General features: G+C 55.3%; 1 protein-coding gene across 1 annotated transcript; it reads right to left on the bottom strand.

The window, feature by feature from the left end:
• Window positions 1-12,228: 12,228 nt before the first annotated feature.
• Window positions 12,229-17,783, bottom strand: CISH (cytokine inducible SH2 containing protein). Its single transcript, XM_080813884.1, has 3 exons — window positions 17,641-17,783; window positions 14,090-14,310; window positions 12,229-13,875 (listed from the first exon to the last, which is right to left on the bottom strand). Exons 1-3 carry the CDS (start codon window positions 17,769-17,771, stop codon window positions 13,343-13,345), a joined length of 885 nt encoding a protein of 294 aa, XP_080670010.1. The 5' UTR covers window positions 17,772-17,783; the 3' UTR covers window positions 12,229-13,342.
• Between the last annotated feature and the right edge of the window lie 4,483 nt (window positions 17,784-22,266).

The following is a 22,266-nucleotide window of genomic DNA, read 5'->3' as shown; positions in this document are numbered from 1 at the left end:
GCCTCAGTGGCCCACAGGGGGATCCCACTCCTTAACACACCTGGCTAAGTGTCCTTTCCTTCCCTGCCTCAGCCTCACTTCTCCTCTCCTGTACATCAGGAACTGGGAAGGCCCTGAGATTTTGCCCCACACGCAGGCTAACAAGTTAGTCCCTTATATTCCCACTGCTGCTGGCAGAAGGCACCAGACTTGTGGTTCAGAAATAAGGATCAGTTTGTTACAGTAACAGCAGGATCAGCATTTTCTTGCATCGCTTCCCCAGTTCCCACAGGGGGACCCAGGAAGCGCCAGTGGGTGCCTGTATATGCAGTGGGTTTGCATTTCAAGACAGGAGCCCGGAGTCCGGGGCCTGAATGTTTTATAATAGGCTGCCAGCAAACTCCCCAACCTTGGCCTAAGAGGGAGCTGTGGTCTTCGCTGTGCTGGACAAGAAAGAAAGCTGCTTTTTTCCATAGAGGGAGATACTCTCTCTGTTTTCTAAGGCTGTTCGGTATGATAATCACCCTTGAAAGGATTGTCTGGACAAGGGAGTCATTGCCTCTACAGGCAAGGATACAGAAGTGGGAGAGAACCGTGGAGACTTATCTCACAACACTTTACTGGTGAGTCTTTTTTTTTTTTTTTTTTTTTTTTTTTAAGAAGAGACTTTTGCTGGGCTTGGACTCAGTCCCTGAGATCAAGACCTGAGCTGAGATCGAGTCAGTCGCAGAACAAACTGGGCCACCCAGGCCCCCCCCTACTGGTGGTTCTTGGCATCACCTCCCAAATAAACTACTTGTATTTGGATCCTTGTCTTAGGACCCACTTCTGGGGGAGCGCCTCCCCCACGCCCAGGCAGGGAGATGACAGTAAAAGGGCATTAATGGATTTCTGATGGGACTCTCCTTTTCCCAGACAGACCTGCCCTGCAAGTGATTCAGGGGAGCACATGAAAGAAGAAGAGGTTTCCTCACCCAGAATCGATACTGTTGTGACCCCAAGGGAAGTGCTCTAAAGGGGCTCTTACGGTTTCCTTTTTCATGTGTAAATATTTAACATATATGGTGGTTGCCTGTGTGACGTAGACACTGGACTTTTCTTTTTTTCCAAAGCATTCCAGTAGCATTTACTGGATATTGTGCCTGGTCTCTTGCTGCTCTTTTCTCATCTGCCTGGGGCCTGTCTTTTACGTCATATCACAAACACACAAAGGATCAGTTCACAATAAATTGTCTAAGAATACGTGGGCATCACCATCCCTGGGGATCTGACACTCAGCACAGGCACAGTGTGAGACAGACCCAAACACCAACTTGTGATGACACCATTTGGGCCCGAGGGACATGCAGGGAGGTTGTGACCCTGCCTCAGAGTTCACGGAGGATGTGACTGTGAATTGGGAAGGCTTATTTCTATAAAAATAGTTAACAGCAAATAAAAATTTCAAAAAGTTAAATAAAGTTTTAGCTTTAAGTCTTTTTTATTTAAATGTTGACATTAGTTCATTGTAACTTGTAACATATATTTTGCCTTTTAATTTTACCTGTTTTGATTATTGTTAAAATAGCTTTTTTTTTTTTTTAAGATTTATTTATTTATTTATTTGTCAGAGAGAGTGAGCACAGGCAGACAGAGAGGCAGGCAGAGGCAGAGGGAGAAGCAGGCTCCCCGCCGAGCAAGGAGCCCGATGTGGGACTCGATCCCAGGACCCTGGGATCATGACCTGAGCCGAAGGCAGCCGCTTAACCAACCGAGCCACCCAGGCGTCCCTAAAATAGCTTTTTGGAGTATATTTTAAATAGTTTTCAATTTTTATTTTTATTTATTTATTTATTGAGAGGCAGGGTGGGGTGGGGAGGGACAGAAGGAGAGGGAGGGAGAGAGAATCTTAGTGTGGAGCCTGACACGGGGCTTGATCCATGACCCTGAGATGATGACCTGAGCTGAAATCAAGAGTCAGATGCTTAATCAACTGAGTCACCCAGGTGGCCCAATACTTTCCAATTTTTAAATATATTTAATTTATATTTTTGTGCTTTTTAAATATATTTCACTTTAATCTTTTAAATTATTACTGCCAATAAGATAGTAACTATATGAAAAATCTTAATTATAGTAACATAGCCAATAGTTTTACTGGAATAAAACAAGAACAGCAAATGTGACAGAACAAATATATAATACTTTACGAACTTGGCATGTCTTTATTTTTTTACTCATCTAACACCGCTGAACACCTGGGTATGATGAGCAATAATTGTGAAACTCAATCATCTTTTTTTTTTTTTTTAAGATTTGTTTATTTGAGAGAGAGAGAGAGAGTGAGTGAGAGAGCACAGCATGGGGAGGAGCAGAGTGAGAGTGAGAGGCAGGCTCCCCGCTGAGCAGGGAGCCCGATGTGGACACGATCCCAAGACTCTGAGAGCATGATCCGAGCTGTAGGCTGACACTTAGCTGCCTGAGCCACCCAGGTGCCTCTCAGTGATCTTTGGTATCTGAATTTCTGATATTTCTATGTGACTTCCAGCCACAGAAAAACTACAGATTTACAGATTTGGTATTGTTATGAAAATTTCTCTGTTGAATAGGATAGAACATATTTTATTAGAAGTTCATAGCTTGATTTATGATGTTTAAATGTTTAGATTCTGGGGGCGCCTGGGTGGCTTGGTCAGTGAAGTGGTTGCCTTCGGCTCACATCATAGTATCAGGGTCCTGGGATCGAGCCCTATGTCGGGCTCATGGCTCTCCCTCTCCATCTGCTCCTGCTCCTGCTCTCTCTCTTTGTTTCTCTATGTCTCGAATAAATAAAATCTTTTTTAAAAAAATATTTTATTTATTTATTTGCTAGAGAAGTCACAAGTAGGCAGAGAGGGAGACAGAGGGATTGGGGGAAGCAGGCTCCCGGCCGAGCAGAGAGCCCGATGCGGGGCTCCATCCCAGGAACCTGAGACCCTGACCTGAGCCAAAGGCAGAGAGGCTTAACCCACTGAGCCACCCAGGTGCCCCTCGAATAAATAAAATCTTAAAAAAATATATTTAGATTCTGTGATGTGGGCCTCCATGTGTCCTTTTGCCCAGAGCACTATGAGCCTCAGGCCTGTGCTCCAGTGGGAAAAGCAGACATGTCTATGGGTACTTCTTGCCGCAATGAGGGCCAGTGAAAGTGCACTGCTGGGGCTTCTGTTAAGGGGAGTGGGGGTGGGGTGGAAGGGTAGGACTAGGGAGGAAACCCCAAGGAGAAAGGAAATCACCAGATCTACACATTTACTCCTTACCACGATAAAGGTAAGTGATAACATCACCCCCACTTTACAGAGGGTGGCTCAGGGACGATCGTGACTGGCTCAAGTCACGCAGGTCGCCAGACCCTGAAACCGGAGCAGCAAGTCGCCCATATCCGCCTGCAAACCCAGGAGGTCCCAGCCAGCCCCCTTCCCACTCCGGATGGGCGGGCTCCAGGTCCAGGTCTCCCATGGCAGGTTCTTCCCAGCCAGATTGACCTGGGGGCAGGTGCCAGGGCTCTGGCTGGTGGAGCGCTCGGCCCTCCCCCCACTGCGACCCTCCCCCCACGGCAGCCCTCACTCCACTGCCATTGGCTTCTGGCTTCAGGTAGCCTCAGAGAACCGGCATTCCCAAGCGCACAGGCACAGTGAGGAACTGGGTCCCTAGGCTGCCCCGCCACCCTTCTGCAGGGGTCAAAGGACCTCTCCGTCACAGCCCTGTCTCACAGCCCCACCCAGGCACTGAACCTCAGGACTTCTCGATCCCCTGACTGGCCCTGGAGGATGGGTTGGAGGCCCCCTTGTCTATGATGCATTGGGGGTGGTGGTAGCAGGCTTGGGGCTGTGCTTGGTGAGAGGCGAAGAGTGACCTGAGGGCACGGGGGGAGAGGCGAGTCCCTGCCTCGTCCAGCCTTGCCTAGGGAGGGTTCTCCATTCTTCTGAAGGCAAACGTGTCCTGAGTGGTTAGACGGGTGTTCCAAGGCCACACAGCCCCAGACGGTGGCCCTTACTCACCCACTGTGCTGATCCTGCCCTGCCCTCAATCCCCACTTAGCCAGACTTCCAGGCTTCTGCTCTGACGGTGCTGACCCTGGGACCCCGTATTGGGAACACTGAGCCACACCAGCAAAGTGTAGCTGGACCCCAACCCTGTCCCAGACCCGGGTCATCGCCCCCAGGGCCTTCCTGGGGGCCTGGTACCATCTCCTTTTTATTATCTAGGCAGGGAAAGGGAGGCTCCAGCCGGCTGGGTGTGTGCTGAAGGCACACCGCTAGGCATTGGGCTAGGACTACTCTATGCCACCCGAAGCTAAAGCTGAGGCCCGTACCCCAACTGTGGGACAGGGATCTGAGGGCAAGGCCATGAAGGAAAGACTGCCTATTGGAGTGACAGGAGTCCTGGCCAGAGGCTGTCTGTCCATCAGGAAGGGGACCTCTGTGAGCCAGATTTGGCATTGCTGACCCCACCTTGCTCTCCTTCCTACTCTCCTTAGTCCTTCCCCACCTGGCGGCGCATGCCACCTTCACCTGCGTGCCCACACCCGCATGCTGCCCCACGCCCCAGACACACACGCACCCCCCTTTCCCTACTGTTTCTGGTTGTCCACTCTGTACCTATTCCTGGGCTGGATGCTGGGTACCGCAGAGGCCATGCCAGAACCGGGCCTCTCCTGGGGCCCAGCAGACTTAATGCTGAGATCGTGGAGTCTCAGGAGGCACCTGCAGTTGGGTAGGGCTTCCTGGAGGCAAGGACCCAAGCTGAGGCCTCCGTACCCCTTCCCCCTCCTCGAGGTCACCGCCTGTCCTCTGAGCCTCTCTCCCTGGAGGGGCCAGCAGGTTCCAGGAAGCGTCCCCTTGCCCCGCAGTGCCAGTGCCGATTCCAAGAACTGCAGCTCCTGGCAGCAGCTTGCTTGGGATCCTTTCCTAGAACACAGGCCTCGCCCCGCCCAGGCTGCTGGAGTCTCATTGGGCAGCCAGTGGAGGTAGTGCAGGAGGGGGGGACCCTGGGAGGAGCCTCTGTAGGAACCAGACACTGGGAGGGGGGCCAGGCTCTCAGCCCAGAGGGGATGGAGGCCAGGAGGTCAGTGAGTGTGAAGGCGCTTTGACCCCTGTTCCGTGGGGGGAAGGGGGGGAGTGAGGGGGGCAAGTCCAGTGCATTCAGCTCAGAGCCTCCGTGCACAGCCAGGAGGCTCGTTCCTTGGGCCCGGAAATTTGGCTGGCTGCTGCAATCCCTCCTTCCATCTCCCTCTGTCCCCCACCAGCTCAGCACCCCAGGGTCCCATCCGCTGGGCGAAACACACGGGCTACTCTGGCCTCAGAGCAGGCCTTCATCAGTAACTTCCAGAGGGCCAGGTCGGGGGATGGGAGTGGCAGGTTCTGAGCAAGGAAAGGGGACTGGGACAGTCAGGTGTGGGGCTCCTGGAAGGAGGTGACATCTCTGTTATTTATCCTGTTATAATTTCACCTAGCCTGGTTGGGACAGAGGATGCCACCTCAGCCCTTACCTCGGCAAGTCAGTTCAGGGAGATGGAGGTCTGGGGGTGAGAGGCTCAGATTCATGGGCAAGGACAGGGCCCAGCTTCCCTCAAGGTCACCGGGCCTCTGCTCTGGGGCGAGTCCCCCACCCCCACCACCTCGGAGCTGGCTTCGAGCCTACCCGCCCGCCTGGGACCTGCCAGATCACGTTGAGCAACCAGTTCCTGAGAAGCGTTGAAGGCTGTTTGGTTTAAAATTAACTCCCCCGCTCCTCCCTCCCCTGACTGTGGGCCTCTTCTGAGTTCTTGGAAGAGGCACTCTGCTCTTTCTTCCTGGGAAGAGGCCGCAGCTGCTCTGATTCTAGTGAAAACACCTCACCCCGGGTGGGGGTGGGGTGCCCACACCCTGCCTTCTCTGCCCTCTGAAAGGGATCCTCCTGGAGCCTGGCGTGCCCTGGTTCGACCACTGAGACCCAGAGGAGAAAGGGAGTGATTGTCAAGGTGCTGACAGGGGTGCTCGTGCCCCCAAGGCCCACAGCCCCCGATCAGGGACCCACTGGCCCTGAGCGAAGCAGTAAAGGGCTATAGAGACCCAGCCTGGGCACCTCTGGGGTAGGGAGATAACACATGCTGACAGCAAACCCAGGACTTTGGGGTGCCTGGATGGCTCAGTTGGTTAAGTGTCTGCCTTTGGCTCAGGTCATGATCCCAGGGTCCTGGGATCAAGCCCCAAAGGGAGCCTGCTTCTCTCTTTCCCTCTGTCCATCTCCCCACTCATGCTCCCGCTCCCCTCTCAGAAATAAATGAAGTTTTAAAAAAACAACCGAGGACTTTGACTTCTTTGAGACATATATGGCTCGGAGAGATAAAGCAACTTGCACAGGGTCACACAGCTTTGCTGGCCAGGGTAACAACGATGACCTTGGCAATGACACCCAGGGGCAGCCCCCACAGGCACTCACCTCAGGGCCAGAGTGCTCTCTATGAGGAGGCCCTTGTCTCTTACCCACACTCCTCTAACTGCCCTGGGAACCCACCTTCTTTTCAATAGACCTTTGTCTTCTAGTGTCTCCTTAGGCTCCATGTCTCTGGGCTTTGGGGAAAAGGTTTCCTGAAAACCTGCTCTGCTAATAGCTCCTCCTGCTATGGCCATCTACCCGAAAAAGCTGAGAAAAACAAAGGAATGTTGGCCAAGTGGAAAGGTCAACACACACACACACACACACACACACACACAGGCTCACAGTGATGTTCAGAGGTGGGACTGGTGGGGGTAGGGAACTGTGAAGTGCTCTTTGGGAGGAGGCTGAAGGCCTTTCCAGAACAAAGTTTTGTCCCAATCCAGACTATAAGGAAAAATTCTCATCTCTGATGGAGGAGGAGCCCAGCTATGCTGAGGAAGAGCCCAGTCTGGTTCACTGATGCTGTGTGAAGGGAGAGTCCTCGGAATAGGGCTCTGCCTGGAGGGTGTTTGCTGGGCACGGGCCCTCTTCAGCGAAACCATCCCAATGTGGGTCTCGCTAGTGGGGACTGCGGTGGAACAGTCCTAGAGGATTGCCTGGAGGAGTCGTGGCAGTCCCAAGTTCCATCAGCTTTCAGAGACCACTTCTAGCGCTCTTGGCCTTGCCTGCTTCAGCCAGGCCAGCGTCATGGAAGCAACTATCTTTCCATTAAGCATAAAGCTTTGGCCACATCAAAAAGGCTCCTCCTGGGGCGCCTGGGTGGCTCAGTGGGTTAAGCCTCTGCCTTCCGCTCAGGTCATAATCTCAGGGTCCTGGGATCTAGCCCTCATCGGCCTCTGCTCAGCAGGGAGCCTGCCCCTCCCCCTCTGCCTGCCTCTATGCCTACTTGTGATCACTCTCTGTCAAATAAATACAATCTTTAAAAAAAAAAAAAAAAAAAAAAGCTCCTCCTGCTCCGGGCCCACTTCCTCTCCTCTGGCTCATAGGTGAGCATCGTGCCACTTACTCCACATTACCCCAAAGCCAGACCCAGCCATTCTCCAGTCACCTGGGGGCGTGGCACTACTATTTCTGTTAGACAGATGGGGACACTCAGGCTCTGGGAAGAACAGTCCAGGTCTGGACACGGGGAGTCTGGGGAGCTATGAACTATGATCTTCAAGTTGCCAGCCAGTAGGCAGCTGACTCGGTTCAAGAGTTCTAGGGGGAGGGGGACAAGCCCTGGCGTGGTCGGAGCCCTGGACTCTAACCCCACTTCCTCTAAGTGACTATGGACAAGCTACTTTGCCTCTCTAGGTTTTCAGGCTTGCATCTTTGAAATGGAGTAGACGAGAGGCACCTGCCCAGCTCATCTCCATCCCCTGTGGCTCACCTCCGAGGGCGCAGACTACTGAGGGCCGGGAGAGGAACAGGCCTTGTGGGAGACCACCCCTTGGGTCTGGGGAAAGGGTAGAAGATGGCCTTACTGTTACTGTGAGAGAAGCTGCTAGAAGGTAGGGCTGGCCGCACTCTACCCCCGCCGATGCAGAGACCAGACCAAAGGGTCTGTTCGCCAGGACCAGAACCCAAGTCACCGGCAACTGATACCTAAGGGTGGAGGGCTGGGCTCAGAGAGCAGAGCTAATGGGGGCAGGGCCCGCTTATAGCTCCAGGCAGCTCCAGCCCAGCTCCCCTGCAGCCCCCACAGGGACCTTGGCAGCCATCGACATCTGCCCAGACAAAAAAAGACGAAAACGGTGGCTAGGGAATAGTTACAATGACAGCCACAGCAGCTCCCCTCAGCATCACCTCACAAATCCTCCAATGCTCCCCGTGTCCTCTCTGAGGCAGGCACTGTCACTTTCCTCACTCCACAGCCAGGAATTTTCTCGGGGTCAGTGAGGTTGAGTGAGACTCCCCAGAACCAAGAACCAAGTTCATGGCACATAATCCAAACAGGGGTGGCGGTGGGGGGGCTGGTGTTGGGATAAAGCCAGGGGGTGGGGTCTTGTTGGCCAGGATTAAACCTCTTCTCCTTGAGTTTCAGATGTGAGAGGCTCAGCCTGCTGCCCACGGGTGACCACTGCCATGAGCTCTCGGTCTGTGGGTCGCACGGCCTGCCGAAGCTGGGGAGTAAGGCCCACACCGTGCAGTTGGGGCAGCGAGGGCTCACTCACCATGAGAGGTTGTTGAGTTGCTGGCAAAGCCTGAACCTGCTTTATTTTTAAAACTTGTCTAGCAGGTTGGTGTGAAGGGACTGCCCAGGCCTGCACAGGCTTCATGTCTCCTGAGGAAGATGGCCTATTTGAAGTCTCCAGAAGCCTCCTGCTTTCTTGATCGGGACTTATTTCAAGGGCCCACCCCTGCCTGTCCCTGTGGGCTGCTGTGCACGCTGGGAGCATTCCCGTCTGAGAGCGCGAGCTGCCCAGGTCTGCCCCCAGCCCGATCCAGACTTGTGTTCTGCCTGGGCCCATCGAGATTTGCTCAGCTGGCCAGTTAAAAGCTGAGCCCAGGTATAGGGGCACTGATGATCGGGGGGTGTTAGCATGGTGATCATGGGAGGAACATTCCAGCAAGACCTCACTGAAGAGAGAAATCTGGTTGGCCTGGTGTTATCTCTGTCCCAAAGTCATTCCAGAAAGCTATTGTGAGTCTAGGGAGAGATACCACATGGGATCATTCTCCCCATAGCCTGGTGGAATCTTCCAGGGCCCAGCCTCCAGCCCCTGGGCCTGCTGCCTCCTCCAGGAAGTGCCCCTGACCCCCACCCCCTTTTCTATGTCCCCCCTGCACCCTGTGGGTACCGAGGCTCTAGCGTGCCAGCTCTGGGGAGGCAGAGCAGAACAGTGGTTATAGCAACAAGGTCTCGAGAAGGATCTGAAGCCTGACTCTGACCCTTGCAAGACATGTGTCCCTGAAAAACCCCACCTCCACTCTCCGAGTCTTACCTCTTCGGCTGTAAATGGGGACAAGCTCTGCTGGTATTTGAGGCTGCAAGAAGAACTCCTGGGGTACAGACTCTGCCCAGGGTCCTCAGGTTGCCCTCCTCGCCTCATCCTGCTCCCCACTGTCACCTCCCCTGCCATGCCCTACACCCCTCAACCTCCTCTCCAGCTTCCTGTCCCCATCTGGCTGACGGGCTCACTCCTGAGAAATGAACATGACGGGGCACCTGGGTGGCTCAGTGGGTTAAAGCCTCTGCCTTCGGCTCAAGTCATGATCCCAGGGTCCTGGGATCAAGCCCCGCATCGGGCTCTCTGCTCAGCGGGGAGCCTGCTTCCTCCTCTCTCTCTGCCTGCCTCTCTGCCTACTTGTGATCTCTGTCTGTCAAATAAATAAATAAAATCTTAAAAAAAAAAAGAAATGAACATGACGTCATAGCACTTCTCTGCTAACCCCCAAGGAGGCCCTCTGCCACCCCAGGATGCAATTCGTACACTCCCTCCGCTCCAGGGCAGCCATTCTGGACTTCTTGCTCCTGATCACAGCAGGTTTGTTCCTGGGCCCCGGCACTGGTGGCTCCTTCTCCCTGAATGTCCTTTGCCTACGTTGTCTGCATAGCCAGCTCCTGCTCAAGTATCCAGGCTCTGAGTCCTTGGAGCTCCCCTGGTCCCCAATCTGGAGCACGGTCCCCATACCCAAAGCCAGTCTCTGCCCTGCTCCCCTTTTTTTGCCTTCTTTACACTCTTCAAACTTGTCCCCAGTGCCCACTTGTTTATTGTCTCTCACTCACCAGCCCAGGAGTCCCACGATGGTGGCACTTGTTCCCTGCTATGTCCCCAGGGCCCACATGGAGTCTGGCCTAGCAGGTCTTAAGCCCCAGCGGGACTTAACTGACGGCTCCTTCACTTGTCCCCGGCTGGTGCTGGCAGGGCATGGCCCCTTTCCTAGCCCAGAGTCCCCCAGCAGTGACTGCGCCCACGAGACGATTTTCAGCCTCTATTAGGCTGGGTCTCTGACATGGGTTTGGGCCCGATGACATGCCCTCGATCATCTCTCCTCTAGGCAGGCATCACTCCCTCCCCTGATAGGGAAACATGAAAAGACTGAGGCAGAAAAATAGCGGGTGAATGAAGTAGCTGGAAGCCCTCCACCGGCAGGAGCTGGAGCCTGGCTTGTACCGAGGCGAAGGGGGATGGACAGGACCCTGTTGACCAGACCAACGTCTGGCCCAGATGCCTTAGCACACAAGGACAAAGGAGGATAACACCAGAATCTAAGATCAACTTGCCTGAAGGCTGCCAACCCCAGCTGCCCATTCTTGCCGGCTCATGTAGCAGCCCCTGGGGGCAAGGGATCATTACTCTTGAGGTAAGCTCCGCTCTGTGCCTCACCTCCCAGCCAGGGCCTTGCCCCCTCTGGGCCTCAGTTTTCTCATCCGTGGAGTATGGGTCTATTCAGACCTATTCCCACGGTACAAAGGCCTCGTCCATTGCCAGCACCTGGCGGGTACCCTGAGCCACCTCCCCCGCTGCAGACAATACAGAGTCTGTGGGCCTCCTTCTGCTATAGCAGCTTTCTGTCCAGACCATGACGTGAAGCGGGGAACACCCTGCCTTTGACCCCTCTGTGTCCACTACTCACCCATTGGGTGACTCAGACCTGGGGGTGGGGCAGACGGAAGAGTCACAAAGGGGCTGAGTGAGATCCAGGCTGGAGCAATGAGGAACAGCAGACGTCCCTGGCAGGGTCACGGTGACCTGGAGGAGGCGTGCTGTCGGGCCCTGCCGCCAACAGCAGAGAGGGTGCCAGGCTGGGCACCGGGGCCCGGGCACTAGTCCCAGGGAAGTCGGCCTTCACTCACCTCTTATTCACTCCTGTCCAGTATCAGCTCTATTCTTTGCTAGAACCATCTCCATGCCCACACGTTTCTGTGCCTCCATAGCTCTGGCTTTTAGCCCTTCCTGCTTCCTCCTTGCCATGAGTATAGCACTCCTGATACCCTTCCGCTCTCAATCTGCCAGCATTTGTCTCTTCTAATCATCTAAGTCCCAAGAAAACAGGAAGGTTAGAACAATTTCTAAAATAAGGGTCAGGAGGCTATAAATGAGTTTCAGAGCAGCTTTCCTATGAGTTGTTCAAGTGGAAGTGCAGAAAATTTCAGGACACAGTGGAATTTCAGGTACAGAAACCTTACAAAGTCAGGCCATCGGGCGATGGAGAATGTTTTCATTTTAATTGCTCTTCCATCTACTTCTGGGGTATAGGGCCCTGAGAGGAGAAGGGTGCCTCTAACCCCAACTAGCCTGTGTCACAGCCCTTCCAGGTCCCACCTCAGGCCAGACCCTGCTGGCTTATTGGCCACTATCCCCAGCTGCACTGTTCTGCCACCCTGCACAGAATGACCCTTCCCCATGCCTCCTGTGGTCCGGGAATAGGAGCTTCCCAGTCATGCCCTGGTGCTTCTGCACTCCCTGTACCTCCTCCCTGAAATGACTGGCTCTGACTTTGCTGTTGGCCTCATCTCTAAAGACACAGCCCCTAGGAGTGGGTGCCCCCGTAGCACCCATCCCCCAGCATCCTCCACGTTCGGTCTTTAATTGACATCTGTTTACACCTCTCAGGTCTGGTGCCCTTCTGCCACTGCCCCTCCCTGGCAGCGGCCTGGTCAGTGACCCTGCAGGCAGTCCAGCTGGCCTTCACCTCCTGCTTCCCATCCTCCAAGGGGAACAACAGGTAGTGAGAGAGGAAGGCTGCTCCCTGTTCCCCTCTACCCTTTAGGGGGTTCCCTAGCAGGACTGCTTAGCTACACAAGGTTGCTGGGCTCCAGCTGACCCAGATGTGAAGTGGCAGATAATAATAACATCAAAGGGGACAAACTGTATAAGAACTCAAAAGAGGACCCATGCAGGGCTCCTTAAATGAAAAGTACAATTTTATTGTCAATACAGAAAAATCAGTAGAAGAAAAAAGACTACCAAACTGGGTTCTGCTTGTTATAATAATTATTTGATAAAGTCTTATCAGATATGTATGCCTTTCCCCCTCACGTGCAAGTGTCTTCCCAGGCAGAAAGTGGGCCCAGCAGACCCGGGGCGACCCGCGCGCTCCCGCAGGCCCGTGGCCCAGTCAGACCAGCTCTGTGCAGGTAGGGCTCTGCCCTGCAGGGGTGGGGAGAGGCGGGCTCTGCTGGGCACTGATGCCCGGGCTCCTATTTTCTTGTTCATTTATCTACCCTTCCAAAGCAGAGCTGGGGGCAGAAGACGGGGGGACACATTCACAGGTGGGTGGGTCAGCGCCAGGATATCCAGAACTGCCTTGGGTCCAGCAACAGGTCTCAGGGTGGGGCTCTCCACAAGGAAGAACCAGAGACTCAGGGTGGGGCTCTCCACAAGGAAGAACCAGAGAAGCTGGGGCAGAGCTGGGGTCTCGAGAGCACTCGGGGCTCAGGGCAGAGACGTGGGGTTGGCTCAGCTCGAGACCAACCCAAGGAGAATAAATAAATAAATACTGTATAACTTGGCAGTCCCCCAGCCCGGCCTATTCCCCACTGGGGGGACCGTCACTGCCAACCTCAGTTCCTCTAGCCACCATCTGCCCTGAGACAGGGTGGCTGGAAGGAGGGTGCCCGCCCTACCCCGTGGACTGAGAAACCAGGGCTGGCAAAGTCTACATAGTTCAGGAGGCCATAGCAGGCAAGTGGGGGCCTGGGCCCAGCCCACAGGATGAGACAGGTCCTGCCTGTCTCCCTCTCTTCTGACCCATGGCTCACCCCAGCCACATGGGGGCTGGGGAAGGGGGGCTGACTTCCAGGTTGTGGGACGCTTTTCCAGACATCCCCCACCCCTGTAGCCTCGCTTCTGCTGACTCTTCCTGGTCCAGCTGGTCAAGTGCACACAGACACCGGGTGACCTGAGGAGGGATGACGGGAGCCCAAGTCCAGCTGGGGCTGGTGTCCCCTCCAGGGTATGGCTGGATGAGGCCCGGCAGCTGCACTGGCAGGTCAAAGCTGGAAGGGGTACTGCCGGAGGTAGTCAGCCATGCGCCGGGGCAGCGGCAGGCAGTCCACGTCAGCCACCAGGCGGTTGATGACGAGGCGGCACAGGTGCTGCAGGCTGCGGGCGCTGCTTCGGCGCACGAATGGCTGTACCAGCTTCAGGTGCACGGCCGTGACTGCAGGCACCGGCAGAGCCGGGTCTCCGGGCACATCCTCCTTCGGGGTAGGCGGGGCCGGGGCGGGCGCAGGGTCAGGGCTGTCGCTCCGGGGGTCGGCAGCACAGGAGGCTACATAGTGCTGCACCAGGCTGACCACGTCGGGGAAGGCCAGGATGCGTGGCCTGGACAGGCAGTTGGAGTCCAGGCGGAAGCTGGAGTCAGCGTACTCGATGCGCACATTGGTGGGGCCTCGGGTGGTTTTGACCGACAGGGTGAAGAGGTAGCTGGGGTGGGTGCTGTCGCGGACGAGGAATGTGCCTTCTGGCATCTTCTGCAGGTGTTGCCGGGCCTCACTGGCCGTAATGGAACCCCAGTACCAGCCTAGGCAAGTGGAGAGGGGGCAGAGAGCCTGGTCACAGGGGCATTCAGGTGGGGGCGCAAAGCAGGGGAGGACTCCACCTCCCCCTTTATGCTTCCATGGGGAGCACTGCCCCTTCCCCATCAGACTCTCCAGGGCAGGGAGACTCAACAGATAGAGCTAAGCTTTCCCCACTGGACTTCCCAGAACAAGGCCTACTTCTCTCCTCGAACTCACCAGATTCCCGGAGGTAAGAGAAGGTCTTGGCTATGCACAGCAGGTCCTCCTCTGGGTCCAGCACCTTGGGCTCACTCTCCGGCTGGGCTGGTGTCTCCTCTGCCACTTCCTCCAGAAAGGACCCGGCAGGCAAAGGCTGCATAGCTGGTTCGGGCAGCTCCAGGGACTGGGCCCACAGGGGCCGCTGCCCGATCCGCTCCACAGCCAGCAAAGAACAAGGCCTAGAAAAGAGTGGATGGGCAGTGAGTGGAGGCCCTGTGCTCACCCTGCTTCCAGAGATCCCCTGCACCCGGGGCCAGCTACATGACTTCTGGCCCGCCCATCTCAGTTCCCCCCTCTGCCCACTCATGGGCTCAATGATGTCAGCATACCACCTCCCAGCTGTCACCACAAGAGCCTCCTTGATGGCTTCCCCCACACAGAGATTTGCTTTTGAAAGAGCCTCCTCTGCCTTCTTGCATTTATTGAACAGTAACTAAACTCTATTGTGCACCAACCCAAAACACAGATCATTCCTTAGAGGCATTTCTAGCTCAGAACGGGAAACTAGTATCCCCGCTACCAGTAGGATCCAGTGCAAAGAAGCCTCACATTGGTGCCCTGTGGGCTGAGGTGGGCTGATTACACGGCACTGGTCCTGCTTGAACCATGGCCTGAACCTTCATGGGGTGCTCCAGAGGCCCCGAAATTATGGTAGGATGCCTGACAGGAGTACCTGTCGGGGGAAACTCGGTCCATACTGGCCAGGGCTGAGAGGTGGGAACAATCTCCCCAAACAGGTCAGACTCCCATCCCGTTTCCTCCTCCTCCCAGCTGAGGGTCTGGGATGGACACTGGCCTCTAAAGGCACTGGTAAGTCCCACCTCCCACAAACATAAGCTCCCAAGAAAGGGCAAGGTAGTCATTCCACGTTCCAGATCCCACCCTGGCAAGCCAGCCCTACTAGGCTTTCTGATCTTATGCAAACCTTGCTGTTCAGCTTCTCCACCCTCTAATGAGGAGTACTCCCAGACTAGATCCTGATGGGTTTGGCTATACCGTGTTCTCTGGTGACAAGAGTTGGGCTGCCAGTCCCAATCTGAGCAGTGCCCTTTCTCTAGGGGAAGGCCACCCAGTATGGTTATCCTGGGGCTTCCTGGGAGTAAGGGGCATGGGCCCTGGCTCCCAAGAAGAGACTGCTGGTCCTTCCTCACTCCTCAGGAAATACATCCTCAGGCCTCAGTTCTGGGTCTGGTCCCCTGCTGGGCCTCAGGACACCAAGATAACAAAACCATGGGCTTTGCCTTCAAGGAGAACTTATAACCCGAAGTCATAAAAGCAAAGGGTGTCATGGGGGAGTCAAGGTCTGCTTGTTCCTGAGCTGAGTCTGTCAGGCCAAAGGAAGGAGTGGAGGGAAGGCGGAGACGACAGCATGGGTAAACAGTGCCCGGGATTTCTTACGAGGCGGGAAGAGGTGGACAGAAGCCTTGGCAGGGTGTGGACAGAGGAGCCAGATCTCACAGTGTAGGTTATCACTGAGCATTAGAAGATTTTTTTTCAATATTTTATTTATTTGACAGACAGAGATCTCTGCTGAGCAGAGAGCCCGGTTGCAGGGCTCAATCCCAGGACCCTGAGACCATGACCTGAGCCGAAGGCAGAGGCTTAACCCACTGAGCCACCCAGGCGCCCCACATTAGAAGATTTTAACAAATTGGGAGAAGGGGTAACAAGATCCTGGTCTACCACAGTCTGCGTAGTACTTGCCCACACCCACTCTGGGTACCTTACGGGAGCTCTGGAATCCTACTGGGGGAGCCAGGGGCCAAGCTCCAAGGAACCAGCTGGAGGCCTGCCTGCTGGGTCCCCCAGCTCAGCTCAGGCTAGCCACTCAGGCCAGAACCTCCAGTGGTGGCCCTGTGGGTGTGGGCACCTCTAGGGTCAACATGGTTTCTGGGTGTGTGAACAGCCCTATTGGTCTCCACAAGCTCCTGGTGAATGACTGTGTATCTGAGGAGGGGTGTGTCCACAGCTGTCATCGCCATGGCTGGGGTGACAGTGGGTGTGCTCTAGGTGTGGGTGGCCTGTACGTGTGTGTGCCTGTTGCGGAGCCCAGCCTGTGAGTCCTGAATGGGGACACATGCCAGTGGAGCATACTCAGCCCCGAGGGTAGGCCCCTCCAACAAAGCCAGCAGCCCAAACCTACCTGGGAAGGGCACCAGATGGGCTGTGGCTGCGGCTGTATATGTGGAGGTCTTAAAATCTTGCTCCCTGGGGCACCTAGGTGGCTCAGTCATTAAGAGTCTGCCTTCAGCTCAGGTCATGATCCCAGAATCCCAGGGATACCACATCGGGTTCCCTGCTCAGTGAGAAGCCTGCTTCTCCCTCTCCCACTCCCCCTGCTTGTGTTCCCTCTCTTGCTGTCTCTCTGTGTCAAAGAAATAAAATCTTAAAAAAAAAAAAAAATCTTGCTCCCTGACACCAAACACCGGCCCTGTGGAGAATGTGGAACCCCAGAATTGGGGGAGGGGTCCTGAGAACAAGGGTTGGGGTGTTCGGGAGTCCCAAAATTCAGAGGAGGGAGATGCGGGAGACCATCAGGGAGAAGTATATAGTAGCACAGTCTCCCTAGCTCCTTCTGCTTCCCTCCTTGGAAACAGGACTGCTCAGAGCAACGGGCACTTCAGCCTTGCCCCACCTTCCACCCTTCTTCACTTGGTACTATGCCAGTTCTGATAACAACAGCCACTGGGCCACCCTGTGCTCCTTGGGTGTGGACACTCAGTCCTCTCTCCTTTCTCTCTCCCTGGAGCTTTCTGAGTTCCTGTCAGATCAGTCCGGAGAGCATCAGACCTATTGGTTGAAGGGGATGCTAAGGCGGAAGGAATGTACGAAGAATGTTCAGTTGAGGCCAAGACTCTTATCAGCCCCCACCCCACCTCAGTCTTCGGGGGAAAGTTGGAGAAGGGAGGCAGGAGCCAAGTGCTCACAATGGGATCCCAGACTGGGTTGAGAGGAGGGGTGACACAATTGTGGGGGTACCACAGTTAAATCAGGCCAAACCCAGGCTCTTCCAAGAGCTGCTGGCCAGCAGGTGCCAACCTGGGGGGAGCCATGGATCTCAGGCTGGCTTCCCAAGAAAAGCCTAGTCCTAGCCCATGGCAGAAGGGTGGATGATGGGACAGAGCGGGGCAGGGGCTAACCCAAGGTCACCGGTAGGCCCTGCGGCCTGCAGGCGAGGGTAGAGAGCTCTGGGCCCAGAAGGGGGTCTGGGCAGGTGAGCCACGTCTTAGAGGACACGCTTCGCCGGCGTTCAACCGCTCCAGCCAGAACCCAGGGTTAGGCTACCCTGTGTTCCTCCCGTCGTCAGCCGACCCCCAGTTTCACCACCCACAGTGCGAGCAGAGGTAGTGGCGGTGTTGTCACCGCTCCCTGTCGTCACCCCGAGCTCCTTCCGCACTCGGTCATCTCCGGCCCGTCCAGCCCTCTTACTGGCCGGCAGCGAGCACGAGGCGGTACTCTCCCGAAAGCCCGGCGCAGAGGCCGGGCGGGGGGCGGCGAGCCGCACTTACCCCTGAACGCAGAGGACCATGTCCCGGCAGCGGCAGCGATAGCTCCAGACCTGGGGCTCGGCCGGACGGCGGCGGCTGGAGCGAGCCAGTGGGCGCAGGGCTCCCTCGCAGGGGAGGATCCCACGGCGCATAGGCTGCGGGCTGGGACTGAGCGGCTACGGCGCGGGCGGGCCGGGAGGGCGCGGGGGGCGGGCCGGGAGGGCGGGGCGGGGCGAGCCGCCTAATCTTTTGTCCTCGGTGTCCCAACCCTTCCCGGAAGCGACGTCTTCCTAGAACCGCCGGCTGTGCTGCGGGGCGGGGGAGGTGTGTGGGCGGGGGCGCCGGCTCCCCAGGGCGGCGCTGAGGGCCTCTAAAGGAAACACCTTTGACAGATTTCCAAGAACTTTCCAGGAAAATGGGGCGGGGTCGCGCTCGCCGACCAGTCGCAGCTCAGGAGGCGGAGCCGAGTGCCCGGGGCGGGCCAATTGCAGGTTTGGGATAGGAGGCTGAGGAACAAGCCGGGTTGAACGTGACCTAGAGAACCGTAGGGAAAGACCCAGTTGGAGAAAGCCAGGGAGGGGCAGGGGTTTTACCCACCCGAGCCCAGACTACTTTTGGGCATTCCGCTTCCTTGGAGACAGGCCCCTTTATCGCTCTGTAGAACTGGTGGCAGCGCAAGGGCAGGGTCACGGGCCTGTCCTCCCAGCTAGTGGCTCCCCCAAAGCTCTCTGGTGTGCAAGCGCCCCCTGTGGGCCGCATTTGGATACTCGGACTCTGTGTGGGGTGGTGGAGAAGTCAGTGGTATGGGGTGGGATTTGGAGAAGGACGTGGGAGGAGGGGAGGGGTGCAGAGGGGGGCCTCAGATCCGAACAGGTCCACGGGGGTCAAGGATCTGCCACAGCTAAAAGGATCCAGGCGAGAATGTTTTCTCTGAAAGAGTTGGGGGAGAAGGCACATCCCAATCTTGGGATGGGGGTAGTTGTGGCGACCTCATTATCCACTTGATGGCTGGGACACTGGGAGACCCCAGCATGGAGCACCTTGTAGCGTGCAGTCTCTTCAGCAGAAACTGTTACCGCCCCATTACTGTGAAGACAAAAGTGCCTCACAGCTGCCAAGCGACAGAACCAAGATTTGAACCTGGGTCCCTCTGGGGCCAAATCCCAAGCTCTCTACCCCAGGACTACCTCTTCCCTCTAACTGTGACTACTTCACTGAACATTTCATATGTGCCATGTATGATCGGTGATTTCCAGCCTCATTTCCTTGTCTAACCACTACACATTGTGTTCTCTTTAAGGTGAGGAGATGGAGGTACAGAGAAGTGAAAATGTACCCCAGATCTCACAGCCGGCAAATGATGAGTTGGTGCTTGGAGCACAGTAACAACTCCCCACCGCCCCCCACCCCGCGCATGCGTGCTGGGTTCCTTGATCTGACAACACCCAGGCATCCTTCAGGATCCAGCTTTAAGGTCCACAGTGAAACTTCCCTGCCCCCAGGCCAGTCAAATGTCAGAGCACCATGGGTGTCCCACTGAAAGCTCCCTTACAGATTTCGGCAGTGATGCAGTTTTGTGTGTTAAACTAAAAGGCCCCAAGGGCCTCCAACCACCGTTGGTGAATGTGATATAGTAACTCACCTGTGTGAGTGGTCTATGATGTGCCCCTGTTCTGCCCCAGGTGTTGTGGGTTCCTCTGGCCATCTCATCACCTCTCCCGCTCTGGCTGCTCCCTACCCACCCCTGCTCTGACTGCTGGGCCCACGATGCCACCCAGTGGCAATGCCTCTCATGCTTTCACTCGACAAATTTCCTTATTCTCTCCCGGGTAAGCCCTCCCTGCACTCCAGGGATTGGCTTTTGCTGCAGGGTCTCCCAGCTCCTCCCCACTAGGAACAGTCACAAGATGGGTCAGTTACAGTAATACACAGCAGTGCCTTCCTCAAAGTCTGGCTCATTTGGTCTCTTTAGTCTCATCATTTGTAGCCATTCCTCTCCCGGAAGAATAGTCTACACGTGTGTGTGTGTGTGTGGGGGGGGGGACATATTCAGTCCTCTACACCACTCTGCCCTGGATACACACACACACACACTCACTCACTCACTGGACCCTTTCATCACTGTAAACTATTCCAAAGTCCTCAGCCCTTGGCCCCTTGGACATACAGCTATTACAGAGGGCTGTGTGGCAAAGTCTGACACCATGAACCCGCCCCTACTCTGGCCCAGCTATCCCAAACAGTGAATTCTCCCATCAGTGTGCTGGCAAATGAGCAGCTAGGGGAAATCACATATTCTGAGTCTCTTGTGTTGAGTGAACAGTTGAAAACATCTATGATGGACCTACATGGGCACTGTGTGTCCTTGAGTAAGCATTGGCACTGGTGGTGGAGACTGCAAAGGGACAAGCATTGCCATTGCTTACTTTTTACATTTCCCTATGGCTTGAATTTATTATAACAAGCACGTTTTACTTATGCAATTAAAATCTGAATTAAAAAGAGATCAGTTGGGGCGCCTGGGTGGCTCAGTGGATTAAGGCCTCTGCCTTCGGCTCAGGTCATGATCCCAGGGTCCTGGGATCGAGCCCCGCATTGGGTTTTCTGCTCATCGGGGAATCTGTGTCTCCCTCTACTCCTCCCCCCTGCTCGTGATCTCTCTCTGTCTCACACACTCTCTCTCAAATAAGTAAATAAAATCTCAAAAAAATACAGTTATAAAATGTTTAGAACAATTGTTATCTGATTCTATTTTTAGAAAATAAGCTAGCAACCGCAGCATACCCTGAGATAATCTGGCTGGGACAAGGAGCCAGCTCCCACCCTCAGCTGCCTGGCACTCTGCTTGTGAGTGGGATCCTGCTTGTCCAGAATGAACTCTTGCTCAGGTTTGGTTTCATCTGGCCCAAACCAGGTCACCTCCAGAGGGAGGATCCTTCTCCAGTCTCCAAGCTATGGAAGCTTCCAGATCACAGGGCTTCCTTCACGTCTCTGAGATCTTGGATCAGATTCTCAGGTGGGGTTCTGTGACTGAGGTTCTGGGTCCAGCCGGGTGTAAGTGTCTGTGTGCGTGTACATGCCTGTGTTGTGCACATGTGCAAATCTGTGCTTGTGCATATGCGTGCATCTGTGAATGTGCATCTGTGAGAGCGTATTTGTACAAGTGGATGTGGGAAGGGGGCAGGGAGTCACAGGAGAAGAGGGCATCATTTGAGGGTGAGAGCTGGGCCCTGGAGTTGTTCTTTGGGGGTTGGGATGGAGACCCTGCCATGAGCGCTGCTGACCTCAGGTTGCTTGATCTCTTCGGGCATGTCTGTCTGGTAAGTTTTGTGGGGTGGGTACAGCGCTTCCTCCTCTGGTCCCAGTGAGGTCACAGAGTGTCCAGATAGTACGCCCACTCAGTGTCTGGTCCAAAATAGGGGTACAGTCAGTCGAAGCCATCATCAGGGTCTCTGCTTTACCAAACCCTGCCAGCTTGAAGGTTGTCTCAAGGAGACAGAACAGAGCCCCAGGCCCTTTCCTCTGGCTCAAGACCTACACACAGCAAGTACCAGTTCTTTGGGATCTAATGCTCTGAAGAGCCTTGGATCTGCAGCCCAGGAATCCACGTGCACCCACGTGCGTGCATGAGCGAGCGTGCGTGCATGTATGTGTGTGTGTTTGTGTGTGTGTGTGTTGCTGTACAGGGAGGTGGGCGGGAGCTCTATTTGGGCCAAATCCCAAAGTCAGGGCTCAGAGAACCCGGTGGGCCTGAAGCCTCAGTGCCTGCGGTCCTGCAAGTGGCCTGTAGATGGCAGCAGAAGCCCGCGCAGGGACCCTAACCCAAGCCTCTCCCTCCCAGTCCCAAGTGAACCGTCAAGTTCCAGTCCCTCAGCACGAGGGTACGGGAGTGGGCGGATATACTGGAGTAGTGCAGATTTGTCACAGAAGAGAGCAACCTCCCCTGCGACTCTATGCAAGTTGTTTCCTCTTAGGGGGCCTTAGTTTCCTCATCTGTGGAATAAGAGTTGTTTAACAGCCTGTGATGGGAAAACTTGCTCAAAATACCCAAGATAGTCTAAGATGGGTTCAGAATAGAGACCTAAAAGTGGAAGGGAACGCCACATAGCTAATATAGAGTATAGTGAGTGGGAGGAGGAGACTTTTTAAACAGGACACCAAAAGCCCAAGCTATAAGGTGAAAAGTTAATGGATCTGACAAAATAGGAGTTTAGGATGTCTGGTCTATGGACGCTGTATCCCAAGGAAAAAAAATAAGCCACGGATATGAGCATGAGATGCACAGAAAGTGAGAGACACCCAGAGTCCCCAGGGACTGGAAGAGTGCGAATCACAACGAAATACTATTGCACTTGTCCTGATGGCAAAAATTAAGACTTTAGGTACGCTGGCGGTGGGCCACCACTAAGGAAGTCGCAGGCCTTACAAGCCTCGCTGGAGGGCCGTCTGCAGAGTACAGAAAAGACGCCCGGCTCAGGAGAGAAACAAGACTTCCTGCGCTGTCACTTCCTAAGTCGCTGGTAAACTCCGGGGCTCACACAGGCCTCGCGGGTGTCGGGAGAATCAAGGAGGTTTCCGCCCTCTCCGAGAAGCCACGCCCCCTATTCTATCCGGGCTCAGGGGCGGGGCCCGCCGGGACCTCCCTCC

The sequence above is a fragment of the Martes martes genome, assembly GCF_963455335.1.
Source record: "Martes martes genome assembly, chromosome: 1".
NCBI classification, from domain to species: Eukaryota; Metazoa; Chordata; class Mammalia; order Carnivora; family Mustelidae; genus Martes; species Martes martes.
This window is presented reverse-complemented; position numbering and strand designations above follow the sequence as displayed.